The sequence below is a fragment of the Solanum stenotomum genome, chromosome 2 (assembly GCF_019186545.1).
Source record: "Solanum stenotomum isolate F172 chromosome 2, ASM1918654v1, whole genome shotgun sequence".
Lineage (NCBI taxonomy): Eukaryota > Viridiplantae > Streptophyta > Magnoliopsida > Solanales > Solanaceae > Solanum > Solanum stenotomum.
In genome coordinates this window covers 71,253,133-71,270,873 of record NC_064283.1, presented here as the reverse complement: position 1 = coordinate 71,270,873, position 17,741 = coordinate 71,253,133, and the positions used below count along the sequence as shown (strand labels likewise).

The window sequence follows — 17,741 nt, the reverse complement described above, 5'->3', positions numbered from 1 at the left end:
CATGTACTTATAAAATTATAGTTTATCCAACCTGACATTTGGCATCCCGCCTTGAGATACCTAACTTCACCATTTTTAAGATCTTAATTTTATTGGATTTGTTATATGTTGCACCCCGATTTCAAATTAGTCAAAATAGTTCGCAATGCAACGTAAACGTAGTTGTATCTCTGGTTTTGATAAATGTTTAGAATCGTTACCTAATATTTTAAGAAAAATTAGGAAAATCACGTTTTAATGAAATGTAAATGTCAGTTTGATTTACGTAAATCAGTGAAATTTTAGGTAAGAAATTTGATTACTCGAGGAAAATGTGTTAAGCAGACCTGAAAGTCTATCCAAAGATAGTCCTTAAGTTTAATTTTAGAATAGAATAGGGATATTTTTGTTCATTTATTTGCTAAAAAATGATGGTAATAATGAAGAAAACTTTTTTGGGTTAATTACTTGATGGATCCTTTTTAAAAAATAATTACTTATTTTAGACACACTCTTTAATTATTACCATTTATAGCAATATAAAACAATACTATATATTTTATTACATTTTTCTTTCTCTCACCTCTTTCTCTTTTTTGTCTCTCAGCTTTTTTATTTTTCTCTCTCTCGCTCCTTTCTTTTTGTTGCACTTTCTCTCTTACTTTATTTTTGCTGTTTTTTCTTTTTTTGCTTTCCTTTTGCTGCTCTTTCTCTCTCTCTCTCTTTATGTTACTTTTTTTTTCTTTTGTTTCTCTCTCTATTTTCTTTCGTAGAGTAGTCAATGATTCGTAGAATGAATAAAATTTGTATCAATAATTAATTAATTAAACAAATAATTTAATCATTACAAATGAAGAGACATAATAAATTACAAAATGAATTAAACTTGAATTAAAAATGTATTACACACATTTAAAGTTGAATTCAAAATATATTACTGATCTATAGAGTAAATTAAACTTGTATTAATAATGAATTAAACAAGTAATTCAATAGTACCAAATAAATCAAAATATTGCAAAATAAATGAAATTGCTTTAAAATTGTATTACACAATATTAAAGTTGAATTAGAAGAGATAATTAAGAATGAATGAAAAACGTAACGAACAAAAGACAAGACAACGATCTATAAACTGAATTAAACTCATATTATTCATGAATAAAACTTATATCATATGTATTTGATAAATTATCTTTGCTTTTATCACTGAGAAAATGAGCGATAGTTGCAATATGTATTAAAAATGTATTGTACATGTCTTATAAATATATTATTAGTGTGTTACCTAAATTATTCTTGTTGGTATCCGTAAGAAATGAGTGAAGTGTGCAATACGTATTATAAATGTATTATTCATAAATAAAACATGTATTATATGTGTCTTATAAATTACTTTTGGCTTGTATCACTAAGAATCTGAGTGATGTTTGCAATATGTATTAAAAATGTATTGTGCATGTATTATAAATGTATTATAAGTGTGTTACCTAAATTATTTTAGCTGATATCATTAAAAAGGGAATAAAGTTTGCAATATGTATTATAAATGTAGGATGTATTGTTCATGATTTTAATACAATTTTAATACAATTATGAAACATATCTAATACAACTTTAATACAAATGTGATATAATTCCGTAAACTTCATCCTTTTCGAGCTTCAATCCAAATTTTTTCCTAAAATCAATTCCAAACTTAACCAAACCCTCTTAAAATTGAGATATAAACTCCAAACGATATTTTCAACTATTTGTAGGAACAACCTATCCAAACTAATTGCAAATGAAAGAGCAGTCAATGATTCGTAGACTGAATAAAACTTGTATCAATAATTAATTAGACAAGTAATCTAATTGTAACAAATGAAGAAACATAATAAACTGCCAAATGAATTAAACTTGAATAAAAAATGTATTACACACGTATTAAAGTTGAATTAAAAGCGAATTAAACATGAATGCAAAATGTAGCAAACGAAAGAGCATTATGTGATTTGTAAACTGAATAAAACTTGTATTAATAATGAATTAAAGAAGTAATTCAATCATAACAAATCAACCAATAAACTGCAAAATGAATTAACTTGTATTAAAAGTGCATACACAAATATTAAAGTTGACTTAAGCATGGATAAAAAATGTAACTAATGAAACACCAGACAATGATCTATAGAGTGAATTAAACTTATATCAATAATGAATTAAACAAGTAATCTAACAGTAATAAATAATAAACTACAAAAACCAAAATTGCATTAAAAGTGTATTACACAATATTAAAGTTGAATTAGAAGAGAAAATTAACAATAAATGAAAAACGTAACTAACGAAAGACAAGACAATAATCTATAGACTGAATTAAACTTGTATTATTCATGAATAAAACATGTATAATATGTGTCTTATAAATTATTTTAGTTTGTATCACTAAGAACATGAGTGATGTTTGCATTATGTATTACAAATGTATTGTGCATATGTTATAAATGTATTACAAGTGTGTTACTTAAATTATTTTGGTTGATATCACTAAAAAAGGAGTGAAGTTTCTAATATGTATTATAAATGTATTGTTCGTCATTTTAATACAATTTTAATACAATTATGAAACATATCTAATACAACTTTAATACAATCGCGATACCGTTCCATAAACTTCACCTTTTTCGAGTTTCGATGTAATGACCCGAAAGGTCATTTTGGTAATTTTTCGTGGAAATGACTATTTTGCCCTTTCGGTAGTTGCCCCGAGTCCCATGTTTTGTGGTTGTAAAGTTAGTTTGAGGAAAAGTTGGTAAAAAGTTGAGTTTTTATGAGTTAAAGTTGGTTAAAAAGTGCTTTTTCGAGTTATTTGGAGTTTCGGGACTCGGATCGGATTTCCGTCGATTTCGGCAGTTTTAGAATGTCGAAACGGGTTTGTGTGAAGTTACAGAGTTGAAACGAAGAATTAAGGTCCTAAGTTGCTAAAGTTGTGAAATTTTGATAAAGAGTTGACTTTGGTCAACATATGAGGTTCCGAGGCTCAGATTGAAATTTCGAGAGTACTGTTGGTTTCGGGAGGCGATTCTAAGTCTAGAATGAGTCTTGGTTGAATTTTTAGACGCTCCGTTTGAGTTTCGAATTTTTTTGGCGTTAAAGTAGTTTCTTGGCATCTTATTGAATTTCGGGTCAAGGAGTCCTCGAATTCAAATTCTGACGGTTCCATTGAGTCCGGAACGTCGAATTTAGTGGGAGTACATATTTAGTTTGTGTGCACGAGATTCTGAACGAANTTTTTTTTTTTATATTATAAACTAAAAAAACCATCCCAATTTTTAGGGACGGTTATACACTTAAATAAAAATCCATAATTTTCTTAGATTTTGACTAAGAAAATTTAAGTCATAGAAACCAAAGGTTTTCTTGTTTTTATATCGTTGTCCACAAGATCTTCTTTATCTACTCACAATTAATAACATGTCGTTCAAATCCAATAAAATTTAGAGTGTCAATGGGACGGTTCATTATTTTAAAAAACTTATATCATCCTAATGTTTCATGTATTTTATAATGTATAACCAAAATTAGATTTTTTAAAACCGTCTAAATCATTCTTCGATATTGGTACAGTTCGGTTAATTTTTTTTTTCTACTTTTAAATATCACCTCAAAATATACTATTCTTAAAATATTTATTTGCAATTTCTTTCACAAGTATTTTCTTGAAGAAGCACTTCAAAATTTCAAAAAAATGGCAAGAATGTAAAACATTATTATCGTATAGTTTGATCTTATAAACATTTAATAGAAGTGTTTGCATAGATTTTGCCTTATTGTTTGATGAAGTATCTATTACAGTATCTAGGACTAGGTTATATTTATGTTTGAAAAATGCTATAAAATGTATTTTTATATTAAATTCAACATATTGTTAATATATAAAATATATATACATGTAAGATTATTCGGTTCGGTTCATATTTTTTTTTATATTATAAACTAAAAAAACCATCCCAATTACTAGGGACGGTTATACACTTAAATAAAAATCCATAATTTTCTTAGATTTTGACTAAGAAAATTTAAGTCATAGAAACCAAAGATTTTGTTGTTTTTATATCGTTGTCCACAAGATCTTCTTTATCTACTCACAAATAATAAGATGTCAATCCGATAAAATTTGAGGTGTCAATGGTACGGTTCGGTTATTTTAAAAAAATTATATCATCCTAATTTTTCTGGTATTTTATAATGTATAACTTCAATTAGATTTTTTAAAACCGTCTAAATCATTCTTCTGTATTGGTATAGTTCGGTTATTTTTTTTTTTGTTTTTTTTACTTTTAAATATCACCTCAAAATATACTATTATTAAAATATTGACTTGTGATTTCTTTTGCAAGTATTTTCTTGAAGAAGTACTTCAAATTTTCACCAAAATGTCAAGAATGTAAAACCTTGTTACTGTATTGTTTGATCTTAAATATTTAATAGGAGTACTTGCATAAATTTTGTCTTATTGTTTGATGGAGTATCTATTATAGTATCTAGGACTAGGTAATTATATTTATATTTGAAAAATGTTATAAAATGTATTTATTTATTAAATTCAACATATTGTGAATATATAAAATATATTTACATACATGTAAGATTATTCGGTTCGATTCTAAATTTTTTCGATTTTTATTACATACTAAAAAACCCATCCCAATTGTTCGGGACAATTATACACTTGAATAAATGTTCACAATTTTATTGAAAAAATGATATAAATCGGTTCGATACAATTAGATTCAGTCGATTTTTCATATTATTTTGACACCTGTAAAATTCATAGATTTTTGTTGTAATAATTGAAAAATAATTATCATGAAATTTCAAATATATTAAGTGAAATTATCATTATACAACAACAATGTAAAAAAACATATTAATTTTTTGAAATATATTTTTAATTGGCTTCTTTAAAATCCTGAACTTTCTCCTTTCAAATCGAAAATATTGATGTCATGATAGAGATGAGACCACAACTAAGAAGGTGGAAAAGAAGACAATGAATATCACGGTTGAAATAAATTAATTACTTATATGGTGATAATTTTAACCTTTAATCTAATATTAATTTATTTAGATTTATCATGATTAAATAATTTTTCCACGTGAAGTGTCACACATGAAAAAAAAAATTTAAACAAAAGAAAAAGAATACACTTATCATCAGAAAATAGTCTATCAATGTTTCACTAATTATTGAGGAATCAAATACGATGAATACGTACTTTCTGGCTTGAAAATTTAATCAAAATATCATGCATGACTCTTAGTGAAACAAATTGAATACAAGCTAATTCTGAATTATTTTTCAGAAAAATTTAAAAGCGTCTTAAGTTATTAGGTCTAGTAAGATTATAACTTCAGTGAAAAATGTCTGAAGTTGATTTTGATAAAATATTATAAATCTAATGTCTTGTCAATGCCTTAAAAAATGTTCCGATTTGACAATTAAAAGTGGAATTATTCACAGTGCAAAAATATTTCCCTTCATGATTTTCTTCCTTAAAACTAGGAAAAAAAGATTAAAAAAATACTTCAAAATAAATCAAATTTATCATTGGTTATATTTTTGGNAAGAAAAAGAATACACTTATCATCAGAAAATAGTCTATGAATGTTTCACTAATTATTGAGGAATCAAATACGATGAATACGTACTTTCTGGCTTGAAAATTTAATCAAAATATCATGCATGACTCTTAGTGAAACAAATTGAATACAAGCTAATTCTGAATTATTTTGCAGAAAAATTTAAAAGCGTCTTAAGTTATTAGGTCTAGATATAAGATTATAACTTTAGTGAAAAATGTCTGAAGTTGATTTTGATAAAATATTATAAATCTAAAGTCTTGTCAATGTCTTAAAAAATGTTCCGATTTGACAATTAAAAGTGGAATTATTCACAGCTCAAAAATATTTGCCTTCATGATTTTCTTCCTTAAAACTAGGAAAAAAAGATTAAAAAATACTTCAAAATAAATCAAATTTATCATTGGTTATATTTTTGGATAAAAATATCTTTGTCATATATTTTTAGTTTAAAAATACCCTCAAACTATATCCAAAAATCAAATGTATCAAAAATACCTTTTCTTCCAACAATTATTTCAACAAAAAAAAGGGCTGATGTCCCTTGAATTATTTAAAATGGAACTATTTTGTCATCCATTTAAAGTAAAGGATACATGCTCTTAATTTTAGAGATTGAGTAAAATTTATTTTGGAGGTTATGAGATTAATCTAACTATTTTAAATGAAAATATTGTATACAATGCCAATTTTATGAAATATGAAAATTAATTTATCAAGATTAATTTTTCGACTAAATATTTATTTAATTTTTTCTTTTCAAAACTAATATGATAGCACTCGATTGAAATTTGAGAAGTCTTAACGTTAAAATAAGTAAATATCAAAATATTACTGAGATTGATTTTTTTCCCCCCATATTTTTCTTAGAGTTTTGTCAAGAAAGGTACGAAATAATGTTCAGAAATAATAACTCATACCTAATATGCACGTAATTAGAAGAAAAATCTATACTTCATTTTTTTTTTTCTTAAAATGAGAAGTATTTATACTATTTATTTTCTTATCTAATTATATTTCTCACATTCAACCCTCCCCCTCCAAATAAATATAAATAAATAAAAGAACAACGCAAAAATGTCCAATTGAAATAGTGCAAAGTTATAATTGATTGTTTATTTTTTTGTTATTTTGGAATAACTGTTAGAGTGAAGAATATTTTGGATACACTTGCATAATTGAAGGATTTCTTGGAATAACGGCAGGTGTATTTTTACACAAAGTCATAACAAAAAATAAATTTGATTAGTTAAGCTTTGTCCCACACTTAACTCATGATGACATGAAAAGCAATCTTAATTTAGTGTTTGGCTTTATTAGGAGCTTGACTTTTAGCATTAAACTTATAATGCACCACACGTTCCATTATATAAACTTTTATACTTATTCATAAGTCGACTAGAAGTATTTTTATAAATCTTGATTTCATTTATGATGAGTTTAATAGTAGAAGACTTATCACTATTGAAAATAATAATGTCATTAACGTGATGAGTGATGAATGCAGAGGCAGACCCACCCCTCCAGGTGGGGTGACTTCGAAAAAAATCACACACACATATATATATATATTGAGAAATTGACAGAAATTATAATATAATTAACAATGTACCCATAAAAATCACATGAGTGTCATTGTGTTACTGGTATAAACTAGAAAATCCACTCGTGAGACCTTGGTTTGAATCCAACTAAAGTGTTTATTTCACTGTTTTTATTTTAAGTTTTTCTTAAAGCTCATATTTGAGCTTAGGTAATATTAATGCATCCAAAGTATATAAATTCTGAATTCGCCCCTGATCCGGGACTATATATTAGGGGGCATTGACAAAATAGCTTGATGAAATTATCTGCCCAAAGTTTTGAATTATTGCCCAAAGTTTGGATTGATTCCTTTGGGATAGAATGGAGAATGGACACTGTTCTACAACATTAATAATTAAAACTACAAAACTTTAATGAACTCAATAAAAGAGTAAATTATAGGACACTTATTGTTTTTTTTTTTAAAAAAAACTTTTATATTTGAATTTATAAAGAGTATATTTCGCGAGTTTAATTAAGTTGTAATTTATTTCGCAGGAATTAATTTCTATTTAGTAAAGAAAATGATTAATGAAAATTTTAAAATAAATTTTATTCAAAAATTTATCAATCATATTATTTATCAAAATATTTGACAAAGTCAAAGCCGAGCAACGACGATGCAAGCGGAGTCCCTCTTCTCTTCCCTTCGATAACTAAAAGGAGAGTTTCAATTTAAAAGTACAAAAAATCTCCTTTTTCACTATCAATAAGGAAGAAATAAGCTTTACTTTTCCTCTATTTTATTTCCCTATTACACCTTATTTTTAAAGATTTAGCCTTTAAAAAAAAAACTTAAGAATATTTTTCTATTTTCTTTTCTAAGATTTTTATCATTTGAAACATTTCACTATTTTAAAAAGAATTCCGTATGAGTTGTATGGTTGAAGTTTCTTCCGTGATATCATTAAAAATGATTTTTAATGAAAATTAATGAACGATAGATAATAGAGTAATTGCTCAATAATATATTTATTTTAGACGCAATTAACACTAATTGTAAATGTCCCTAAAACCTAAAACAATATTGGATTCAATAACAATTAACTGATGTGAGTAATGACTTTAGCATTTTTTATTAATGTGCATTAATTGCCGTTAAATGCTGATTTTGTTATAGTGTATGTCGTAGTCCTCGTGGATCATATTTTACAAGTAATATATTTGGAGGTGTTGATCATAAATTTTTTTTTGACCTTGAACTCCAAAAAATATATTTGATCATAAAATTTTGAAATCTAACTTGAAGTTGAATTTCAGAATTTTCACGAATTTTAAAAATAACAAAAAGTTTTTAATTATTTTTCCATTCTAAATTACTTATAAAAGTCAATAAAAATCCAAATTTATATTCATGACCGAACATAACTTCTAAATTTCAAATATTTAACTTTTTAATTTTATTTTTTTTATAATGAATACATGATGAGACATTCACTCATAATTGCTTTTGGTACAACTAATTAAAAGAGAACACAATTGTATTTCAAGTAGGACTGGTTATAAATATCGAAAAATCAAAATAACGAATCAAGTCAATTTTTTTTAGTATTTCGGTTTCGATATTTTGGTTTTCGATATATATTTTTGATATTTCGATTCGATTTTCGATATGTGATTTTTATATATTTCGATATTTCGATTTAATCGAAATATATTATATTATAATATATATTATTATTATTATATTAATTATTAATATTAAATATTATATGCAGGAAAATAGGTGAAAGACTTTTCAAATTTTTGACTTTTCAGTTTTCCATCAGTGCATTGTGTACGTCCCAATCCCACTTTCCGTCACCAGTACACATTCAATTTTCAAAGTTCAAACTCCGTCTCCCATCACCGGTGCCGCACGTCCCAATCCCACTTTAAATGAATGTCTCATCATGTATTCAAATTTCGAAATCTAACTTGAAGTTGAATTTCAAAATTTTCAAGAATTTTAAAATGACAAAAAGTTATTTTATTTTTTTGGGAAAATGCATAAGTACCCCCCCAGCCTATATCCGAAATCCCAGAGACACACCGAACCTTTACTAAGGTCCTATTACCCCTCCGAACTTAATTTATCTATAATATTCTACCCCTTTTCGGCTTACGTGACACTATCCTTGAAAAATTTGTCAACATGTGCTGGGCCCACAAGATAGTGCCACGTAGGCCAAAAAGGGGTAGAATATTACATATAAAATAAGTTTGAGGGGGTAATAGGACCTTAGTAAATGTTAGGTGTGTCTCTGGGATTTCGGGCATAGGCTGGGGGGTACTTATGCATTTTCCCTAATTTTTTCCCCACTAAATTACTTATAAAAGTCAATAAAAATTCAAATTTATATTCATGATGAGTCATGACCGAACACAACTTCTAATTTTCAAATATTTAACTTTTTTAAAATTTTATAATGAATACATGATGAGACATTCACTTATAATTGCTTTTGGTACAACTAATTGAAATAGAACACAACTGTATTTCAAGTTTGCAAAGAAAAAAAAAAGTCTATTGGCATACTATTTCTCAATATCGAGAAAAATTTTAGTTGACTTAAAAAAAATAAATATTTATTGGCATATCATTTTGGATGTGAGAAAGGTCTATAGATCTATATTTTAGACTACAAAACTCACTATATATCCAATATAAGCCTTATTATGGTCCAAGGTTTTGAGATTACAAAGGTGAGATCGTAAATATTAATTCAATTGTAAGTTGAAAAATATAACTATACTAATACACATTTTTCTTATCATGATTTTAAAAATTCTAAAATCATAATGATATCTATCCAAATCTCATAACCAACAATATACAATGCTAAGTTCAATTAATAAATTAATGTGAAGGTATAGAGAAAACCAACAATATGTCATATATAATTGACAATTTGTAATATTAGTTAGAGGTTATTGACTAAATTTATAAGCTGGTTAATGTGGCTTATAATCAATTTTGACTTTTTTAAATGTGTGTTAAAACAACTAAAGGCTAAAGTATATAGTCATAACTAGTCAAGTATTTATAAGTTAAAATAAATCACAAGTCATAAGTTGGTTAACCTCAGCTCATAATTTCATAGCGTTTAAGCACTTGTTAGTTTAACCAGATGTTTTTTGATTTTATTATTGATACTTATTTTTCGTAAGTAAATTGATTTTACTTACCAAAAAGCTTTACAAAATAGAAAATTAGCAGATTTGGACATGCAGCTCCAAGCCCTTAAGTATTTTTTTTTAAAAAAGAAATAAGTTGAGTGGTTAGAGTTTCACTATGAAGGATTAAATTTGTTTGAAATATACATAAATTGGATGAGAAAGTTACCAAAATAATTTCTTATTTTTTTTAGTTGATTAAAAATAGTTCCTTAAGTATTAACTAAGCAATTTTGATCTTTTAAATTTGTCAAAAATTAAATAAATACGTTTGATCTTCATGAAATAATTACCAAACTCACGAGTACTATGGAAAACGAATTAACCAAAAACATAAAAAATTGCCACCGAAGTTCTAGAAACCACAAGATAAAAATTACATCAGACATTAAAAAAAATAGACAAAAAATAATTGAACTCAATTTACCTTTCAAAAATTGCACCAAACTCTTTAAATAAATAAAAAATAATAATTACAATAAAATATATAGTTCTGTAGCATCTCGCAATTTGAAATAACTAGGAAGAAGCTAATAATTGGAAATAGTCATTTTTGGAAAGAATGAAAATCTGGAAATTTGTTTAAGTTAGGAAAAAGTTGAGTTTTGGTCAACTTCAAACGGCCATAACTCCTAGCTCAGGATGAGTTAGGTGTACTTACAGACATTGTTGGAAAGCTCTTGGAATGATCTTTCCAACGCCGCCGAGTTTGCGCGATTCTGAGTTCGTATGAGTAAGTTATGCCCTTTGGAAGTTGGGCTGTTGGATTAAGGAAATGTCCAATCCGGAAATATAAGGGGTATTTTAGTCTTTTCACTGCCCTATTATTTTAATCCGATTTTAGAATTTTAATATGGGTCAATTCAGGACTTAGTCAGTTTTAGAACTTGGGATTTCACGCTAGGGCTAAGGAGAAAGGAGAAGAGAAAAGAAGAAGGAGAAAAAGGGCAAATTCATTAAGATCAATCAAGGAACTTGGTATTTCGCCAAGGATTTACTTCTATCAGGTATGTGAGGCTCTCATAATGTTGTGATCGTTCACCCACATGCCAAGCATATTTATTTCAGTTTGGATTCGTTCTAAAAGCATTTGAATATTGATGATCTTGATACCTATTCTTGAGTTCATATATTGTTCTTGAATTTGATTGAGTTGGAAAGTTTCTGAGTTCGTTACGTTGCGTTATAGGGTCTTTTCGAGTTAGGTTCTTAGGTACATTTACTGGGTATATGTATTTAAAAGTAATTTAAGAAAAAGAATCGAATTTGAGTGAATTGGGATTGGAAAACGAAGAAGAAATTTCGTCGGACGTAATTAGAGGGTGGCCGCGTGTCGCGCGCCTAGTGCCCAGATTTGAGCATCTCAGCTTCACGTCGTGGAGCTGACATGAGGTGTTTTGCCTCAAAAGACATTTTCGAAACCAAAATTAAATTATGCCTCCGCGTCGCGGATCCACCTTCAAATATTGATTTTCGGTCTTTTCTCATGTTTAACTATCTAGAATCATTCCTAAACATCATGAGATCTTTCTAGTCACAAATCTTAATCCTTGAATCCATAATTCAATTCAAGAATCAGTTAAGAGTCAAGTCAAGAGCAATTAAGGTCAAAGTCAAGAGAAGTCAAGAGTCAAGTTAAGATAAGTCCTTAAAAATTCAAAAGTCTTTCACAAATGTTTTAACTTTGTTTTAAGGCTTAAGTTTTGAGTTCAGTAAAGAGTAAAGTTGAAGTTCTTTTCTTCAAAAAAGTATATGGGGACTATGTATTTCCAAAGAGATTTAAAAATGTTTTCACATTTTAAATAAGAGCGGAAACTGAGATTTCCAAAGAGCCTTTGGGCTAGTTTTCAGAAAAAGTAATCGCTTTCTAAATGAAGCAAGAGGGGAAACTTTGATTTCCAAGATAGCCTTTGAGCTAAGTTTTTGAGCACTAATCTCAAATCATAGAAGAAGTATGTTTTTTTTAAACATAAAGAGTTAGTATCATTTTTGGGAGTAGTATTGAGCACCGATGGGGAAGAGTTCATACAACTATTAGCCCCCTTAAACCATGTAGCCATCATGGGTAGAAAAGGGTCATACTCTTTAGATGAACCCTTTTCACATAGACTAGTGGATCCACTTAGTAATTCAAGTCTTATACCTTTGTTCGGGTATAGGATGCGCTAGCAGCGTGAGGGAGATCGCTGTATCATCACAATAGCTTTATGTGATGGTTGTCAGTTAGAGAAACTCCCACATAAGTTATTGTATTTTTATATACATCTGTCTAATGTATTTTTACGTACATTTCAGAGTTTATTGTATTTTTACATACATTTCAGAGTTATGTTGTACCCTTGTATATACACAGAGTTGACATCATGTTTTTAAACAGCTTTTCTTTATAATGCACTTGTTTTAAACTGCTTTATATTGAAATGAGTTCAGTTAAGTATTCATGAGTTGAGAAGAGCCAAAGTATGTGTTTCTTTCAGATTCCCTTTTAAGTCTATGTTGTTTTAGCATTCCAAGTCGCATACTCGTACATTCAATGTACTGATATCAGTTGGCCTGCATTATCTTATGATGCAGACACAGGTAACTGGGATCAGCATTCTAGCGCGCCGTTGATCCAGTGAGCAATTCAGAGTCAGTCGGTGAGTCTCTTTGCATTCCGGAGGATCTATTTTCATTGCTTTCTAGTTTAGTCCATTAGGATGTTGTGGGGTTTGTCCCAACATCCATCTCAGTTGTTTTAGAGGCTTCATAGACAAATAGTCAGTTAGTTATTTCAGTTGTCTTTACTCTTCATTTCTTATGTTAAAGACTTGAGTTTGCTTAAATGACCAGTTGAGTGTTCATTTATGACATTCTAGTTCCTTCATAAATGTTTATGTGATGAGTTAAGTCTTCCGTTGAATTAGTAAGCTAGGCCAAGGATTCGCTTGGGGCCAATAATGGTCTTCGAGCGCCAGGCCCGCCCAGGGTGTAGACTTGGGGCGTGACAAGTTCTAAATATGAGTTTCATTAAATAACTTTTTTCCCATTAAACTTAATTATTAAAGCTTGATAAATATTTGAGGAAGACAATTCTCACTTTTGACAAATTTAAAACATCAAAACTGCCCAAATAATGNTAGTTTAGTCCATTAGGATGTTGTGGGGTTTGTTCCAATATCCATCTCAGTTGTTTTAGAGGCTTCATAGACAAATAGTCAGTTAGTTATTTCAGTTGTCTTTACTCTTCATTTCTTATGTTAAAGACTTGAGTTTGCTTAAATGACCAGTTGAGTGTTCATTTATGACATTCTAGTTCCTTCATAAATGTTTATGTGATGAGTTAAGTCTTCCGTTGAGTTAGTAAGCCAGGCCAAAGATTCGCTTGGGCCAATAATGGTCTTCGAGTGCCAGTCCCGCCCAAGGTGTAGACTCGTGACAAGTTCTAAATGTGAGTTTCATTAAATAACTTTTTTCCCATTAAACTTAATTATTAAAGCTTGATAAATATTTGAGGAAGACAATTCTCACTTTTGACAAATTTAAAACATCAAAACTGCCCAAATAATGCTTAAGAGACTCTTTTAAACCTACTATAAAAATAATAAAAATAAAATAAAAAAAAGATACTTATTTTTTTAAATCATTTTTTCATTAATGACTAACAACCCAACCTAAACTTCTATGATATGTCGTAGATCATGTTTTATAATATTTATATAATAACTTTTGGTGTAGCTAATTGAAATCTATATAAGGACTACCATTTCTAATAATTTTATCACCACTTTCTTTCAGAACTTTTTGTTATGCCAAAAAAAATATGGGTCTAAAAGGTAAGCTGATTTCTTCAGTAGAGGTGAAGTGTGGAGGACATTTGATTCACGATATTTTTCATGCCAAAACTCATCATATATCCAACATAAGCCCTAGCAAGGTCAAAAGTTTTGAGATTCATGAAGGTGAAGCGATAGATGTTGGTTCAATTGTTGAATGGACATATAACGACGGTAAAATATACACATTTCCCGTCTCTCTACTTATGAATCAATTTTTTACATTTAGGTGTGTATGATATTGAGAAAGTCCATTTCCAATTGAATATTTTTAGTAAAAAAGTTTTTTGATGGTCATATTACTTGCTCCAAAAGCTTATGTACTTTATAAGTTTTAACGGGTAACTTTTGTCTTTTAGCTCTTATATTTTCGATTTTATTGATCGTAGATGGAAAAGAAAAGACGTTAAAGCAAGTGATTGAAGCCGTCGATCATGAAACTAAAACAATCACTTGGAAAGTGATTGGTGGAGATCTGTTAGAGCTGTATGATTCCTTCACTATTATCACATCATGTGACCATCATTGGACTACATGGACGTTTTTGTATGAGAAGAAAACTGAAGACACACCAGAGCCTCTCGTTCTCTTGGGCTTGGTCCTTCACGTGACAAAAGATATCGACGGTCACCTTCTCAAGTAATAAAACATCAATGCTACTCAATGGCTCATAGCCCTATTTATACATATGCAAAAAAATAAAAATAAAATATATATATATATGTTTACACACAAATATATGTGTGTGTCTGTGTGTGATATTGACTAGCTAGTGTGTGAAATAAATAATATTGTGTTTGAAGAATATATTACATATGTTCCTCTCGTTCTAGAGTTGTATTTTTAATGTTCAATATATGTAAAATATTATTAAAATTTACCTATTACAAAAATGATATATTTAATAGTGTGCTTTAATTATATTCTCATTCTTTTGTAGTCAACTCCTTTTTAGGTTTCTCTAGTTTTAAGATGGACACTAACATAAATTTCAAATCTTAAATTACACTGATTTTGACCCCTTCTATTACATCATGTGTTAAGCCAGTCAAGTGGACCGAGTCAACTCGGTATCAGCCCGATAAGCATTACCCAGTAATGTCCCGGCACGGCTAGGAATAATGGGTCGGCTCCTTTGACCGGATTCATGGGTTGGGTTGGTGGCTGAGCCGTCTAGGCACGGGAGCTTGGTAGACCGGCCTAGTAGTAGATCGATAGCAGGCTAATGGTTATTTTTGCAAAAATAGCCGTTGGGCCAACTAAAATATCTGGAAAATGGAGCCCAAAACACCTCCAAACTTCCCAAAAATATTTTAAAGGAAAAATTACTTAAATACACAACACTTCTTTACCTATTCTCAATATTTCCCTACTCTTTTACTAAAATACAAAAATCTCTTATTTTCCCCCAATTCAACTTAACCGGATACTTTATTAGTTTAAGTATCCGCCCGTTATTAATTAAAGTATCTGCGCTGCTATATTATGCATCCGCCCGTTAATTAAGTATCTGTGCTGTTAACAACTTAATAATTTAAGTATCCGTCCGTTATTAATTAAAGTATCCGCGCTGTTATATTATGCATTCGCCCGTTAATTAAGTATCCGTGTTGCTAACAACTTAATAATTTAAGTATCCACCCTTTATTAATTAAAGTATCCGCCCTGCTATATTAAGTATCCACACTGCTATATTATGTATCCGAAAAACACTAAAAAAGGGGATTTTTGATAATTAATGAAAAAGTAGGGAAAGGAAGTAATTTCTTTCTTATACTATGTCATTTGCCTAATTTTTACTATTTTAAACTCTCAAGTTTTTCTTTTTTAAAAAAAATACATTTTGATTCATTTTTTTACCTATAAGCGCTTTCTAAATTTCATCATTTTTTCAACAACATTAATCTCCTTATTATATCTCAATTTTCTCTTTAAGTCTTAATTTCTCTAGCAATCTCTTATTATTCTTGCAATTAACAACATAAAATAAAAGTTTTCAACTTTGGTATATCGTTCCATCACTTATTTATTTAGTATATTACTTCTTAAATATCTAATTATTTTTAATTTTTAAAATTTAATTTGCACGATGGATAAAATAAGAAAAGTAAGAATAAGTGTAAAAATTTGTATCTCGAAGATAGTAGTGGTAGTAAGAAAACAAATGGTTCTGATAGAGATGTCAAGACATGCCCAAAGGTGCCAAACAGACCTTTGACATGTTTAATTTAAGTACTACATCACCATTTTTATTGGCTTAAGAGATATTCTGAATTATCTTCGAAATCAAGAGAATATTTTGATAGAATTTCTTAACATGAATCTTGATCGAATCTTGTTAAAGAATTACTCCAAGTCCGACTTTGAATTTTAAAGAATCAAAGTAATATTGCCACAAGCTAAATATCTCTTTGTGTTGATAATCTCAATCCAGTTTTCTAAGTAAAACTATTGGGTCGAATCTGGTTGGATCAATCCACGTGGATGACCTATGATCCATGACCCAAAAAACTTATATATTAATTTAAGTAATCTATCCTTCTCAAAATCACTTGAGATTAAGATAAATTAATTTATGCCATATTTCTTTCTTTTTTATTTCTCTAGGTTTTTATTCTTTGAAACATTTCACTATTTTAAATTTAATTTCTTGTGACTTGTAAACCTTATCTTCAACATATATTTTTTTTTAAATTATAAGTTTTTTTATTTTTTATTTTTTATTATAAGTTGAGGGGTTGAAGTTTCATGTTGAAGGACAGCTAACACTAATCTTCCATGATATGTTGTTCCCCTCGTGGATCATGTTTTATAAGTATATACGTAGGAGACGTTTGATTATGATTTATTTTTAAAAAAAGTTGAACTCTAAAAATTATGTTTAATCATAAAATTTTAAAATTATAATTTTTTAAGAACTTAAAAAAATAATTAAAAGGTGTATTAACTTTTTACACTTTAAATTACCGACAGAAGATAAAAAAAAACAATTCTAATTTGAATTTATGACACAAATACAATTATACAACTCTTATTTTCAAATATTATATTTTACTTTAAAAATAATAAAAAAATTTGTTACCATAAAACATAATCCAACATCCATTTATAATAGCTTTCGGTACAACCAATTGAAAGAGAACACAATTTTATTTTAATAGGAATTGAGGTCATTTAGAAAACAATATTGGCATATTATTTCTGGAATTAAAAACTTTGGCTGGCTAGGAAAAAAAAATATTTGTTGGCATATCTGTCACACCCCAAATCCGGATGTGATGGCACGTGTCCATTTCCCACCGGACACGTCAGCCTAACCCAACCACAACGATAGAGAAGTAGAAATATGAGAATAAAAGATAATAAATAAGCGGAAGACTTTAATTAAGACTCAACACTACCCAGAATTTGGTTGTCACATGTACAAACCTCTAAATACAGAATTCGAATAAAAATATACAAGTCTCAGAGTATAGTTCTCGAATAGAACAAAACTGAAAGTAAAGATAACTCAAGGGCACGTCTGGAATGAACCGCTACCTCTCGAGTATGTCCCGAAGCTCAATCTGCTAAAGAAAA

General features: G+C 28.6%; 2 protein-coding genes across 3 annotated transcripts in view; both read left to right on the top strand.

Annotated features, from left to right (window-relative positions):
* The window catches only part of LOC125857233 (heavy metal-associated isoprenylated plant protein 20-like), a 287,045-nt gene that overhangs the window by 156,673 nt on the left and 112,631 nt on the right, over nucleotides 1–17,741 (top strand). The gene's annotated exons all lie outside the window — the stretch shown is intronic.
* LOC125857242 (kirola-like) lies at nucleotides 14,127–14,992 on the top strand. Its single transcript, XM_049536943.1, has 2 exons — nucleotides 14,127–14,336; nucleotides 14,552–14,992. Exons 1-2 carry the CDS (start codon nucleotides 14,150–14,152, stop codon nucleotides 14,803–14,805), a joined length of 441 nt encoding a protein of 146 aa, XP_049392900.1. The 5' UTR covers nucleotides 14,127–14,149; the 3' UTR covers nucleotides 14,806–14,992.

Bases quoted from the DNA above. Each gene is read 5' to 3' on its own strand.
- LOC125857242 (XM_049536943.1), top strand. From the start codon at position 14,150: ATGGGTCTAAAAGGTAAGCTGATTTCTTCAGTAGAGGTGAAGTGTGGA. The intron at 14,337-14,551 runs GTAAAATATACA...TATTGATCGTAG, and splicing joins TGAATGGACATATAACGACG to ATGGAAAAGAAAAGACGTTA.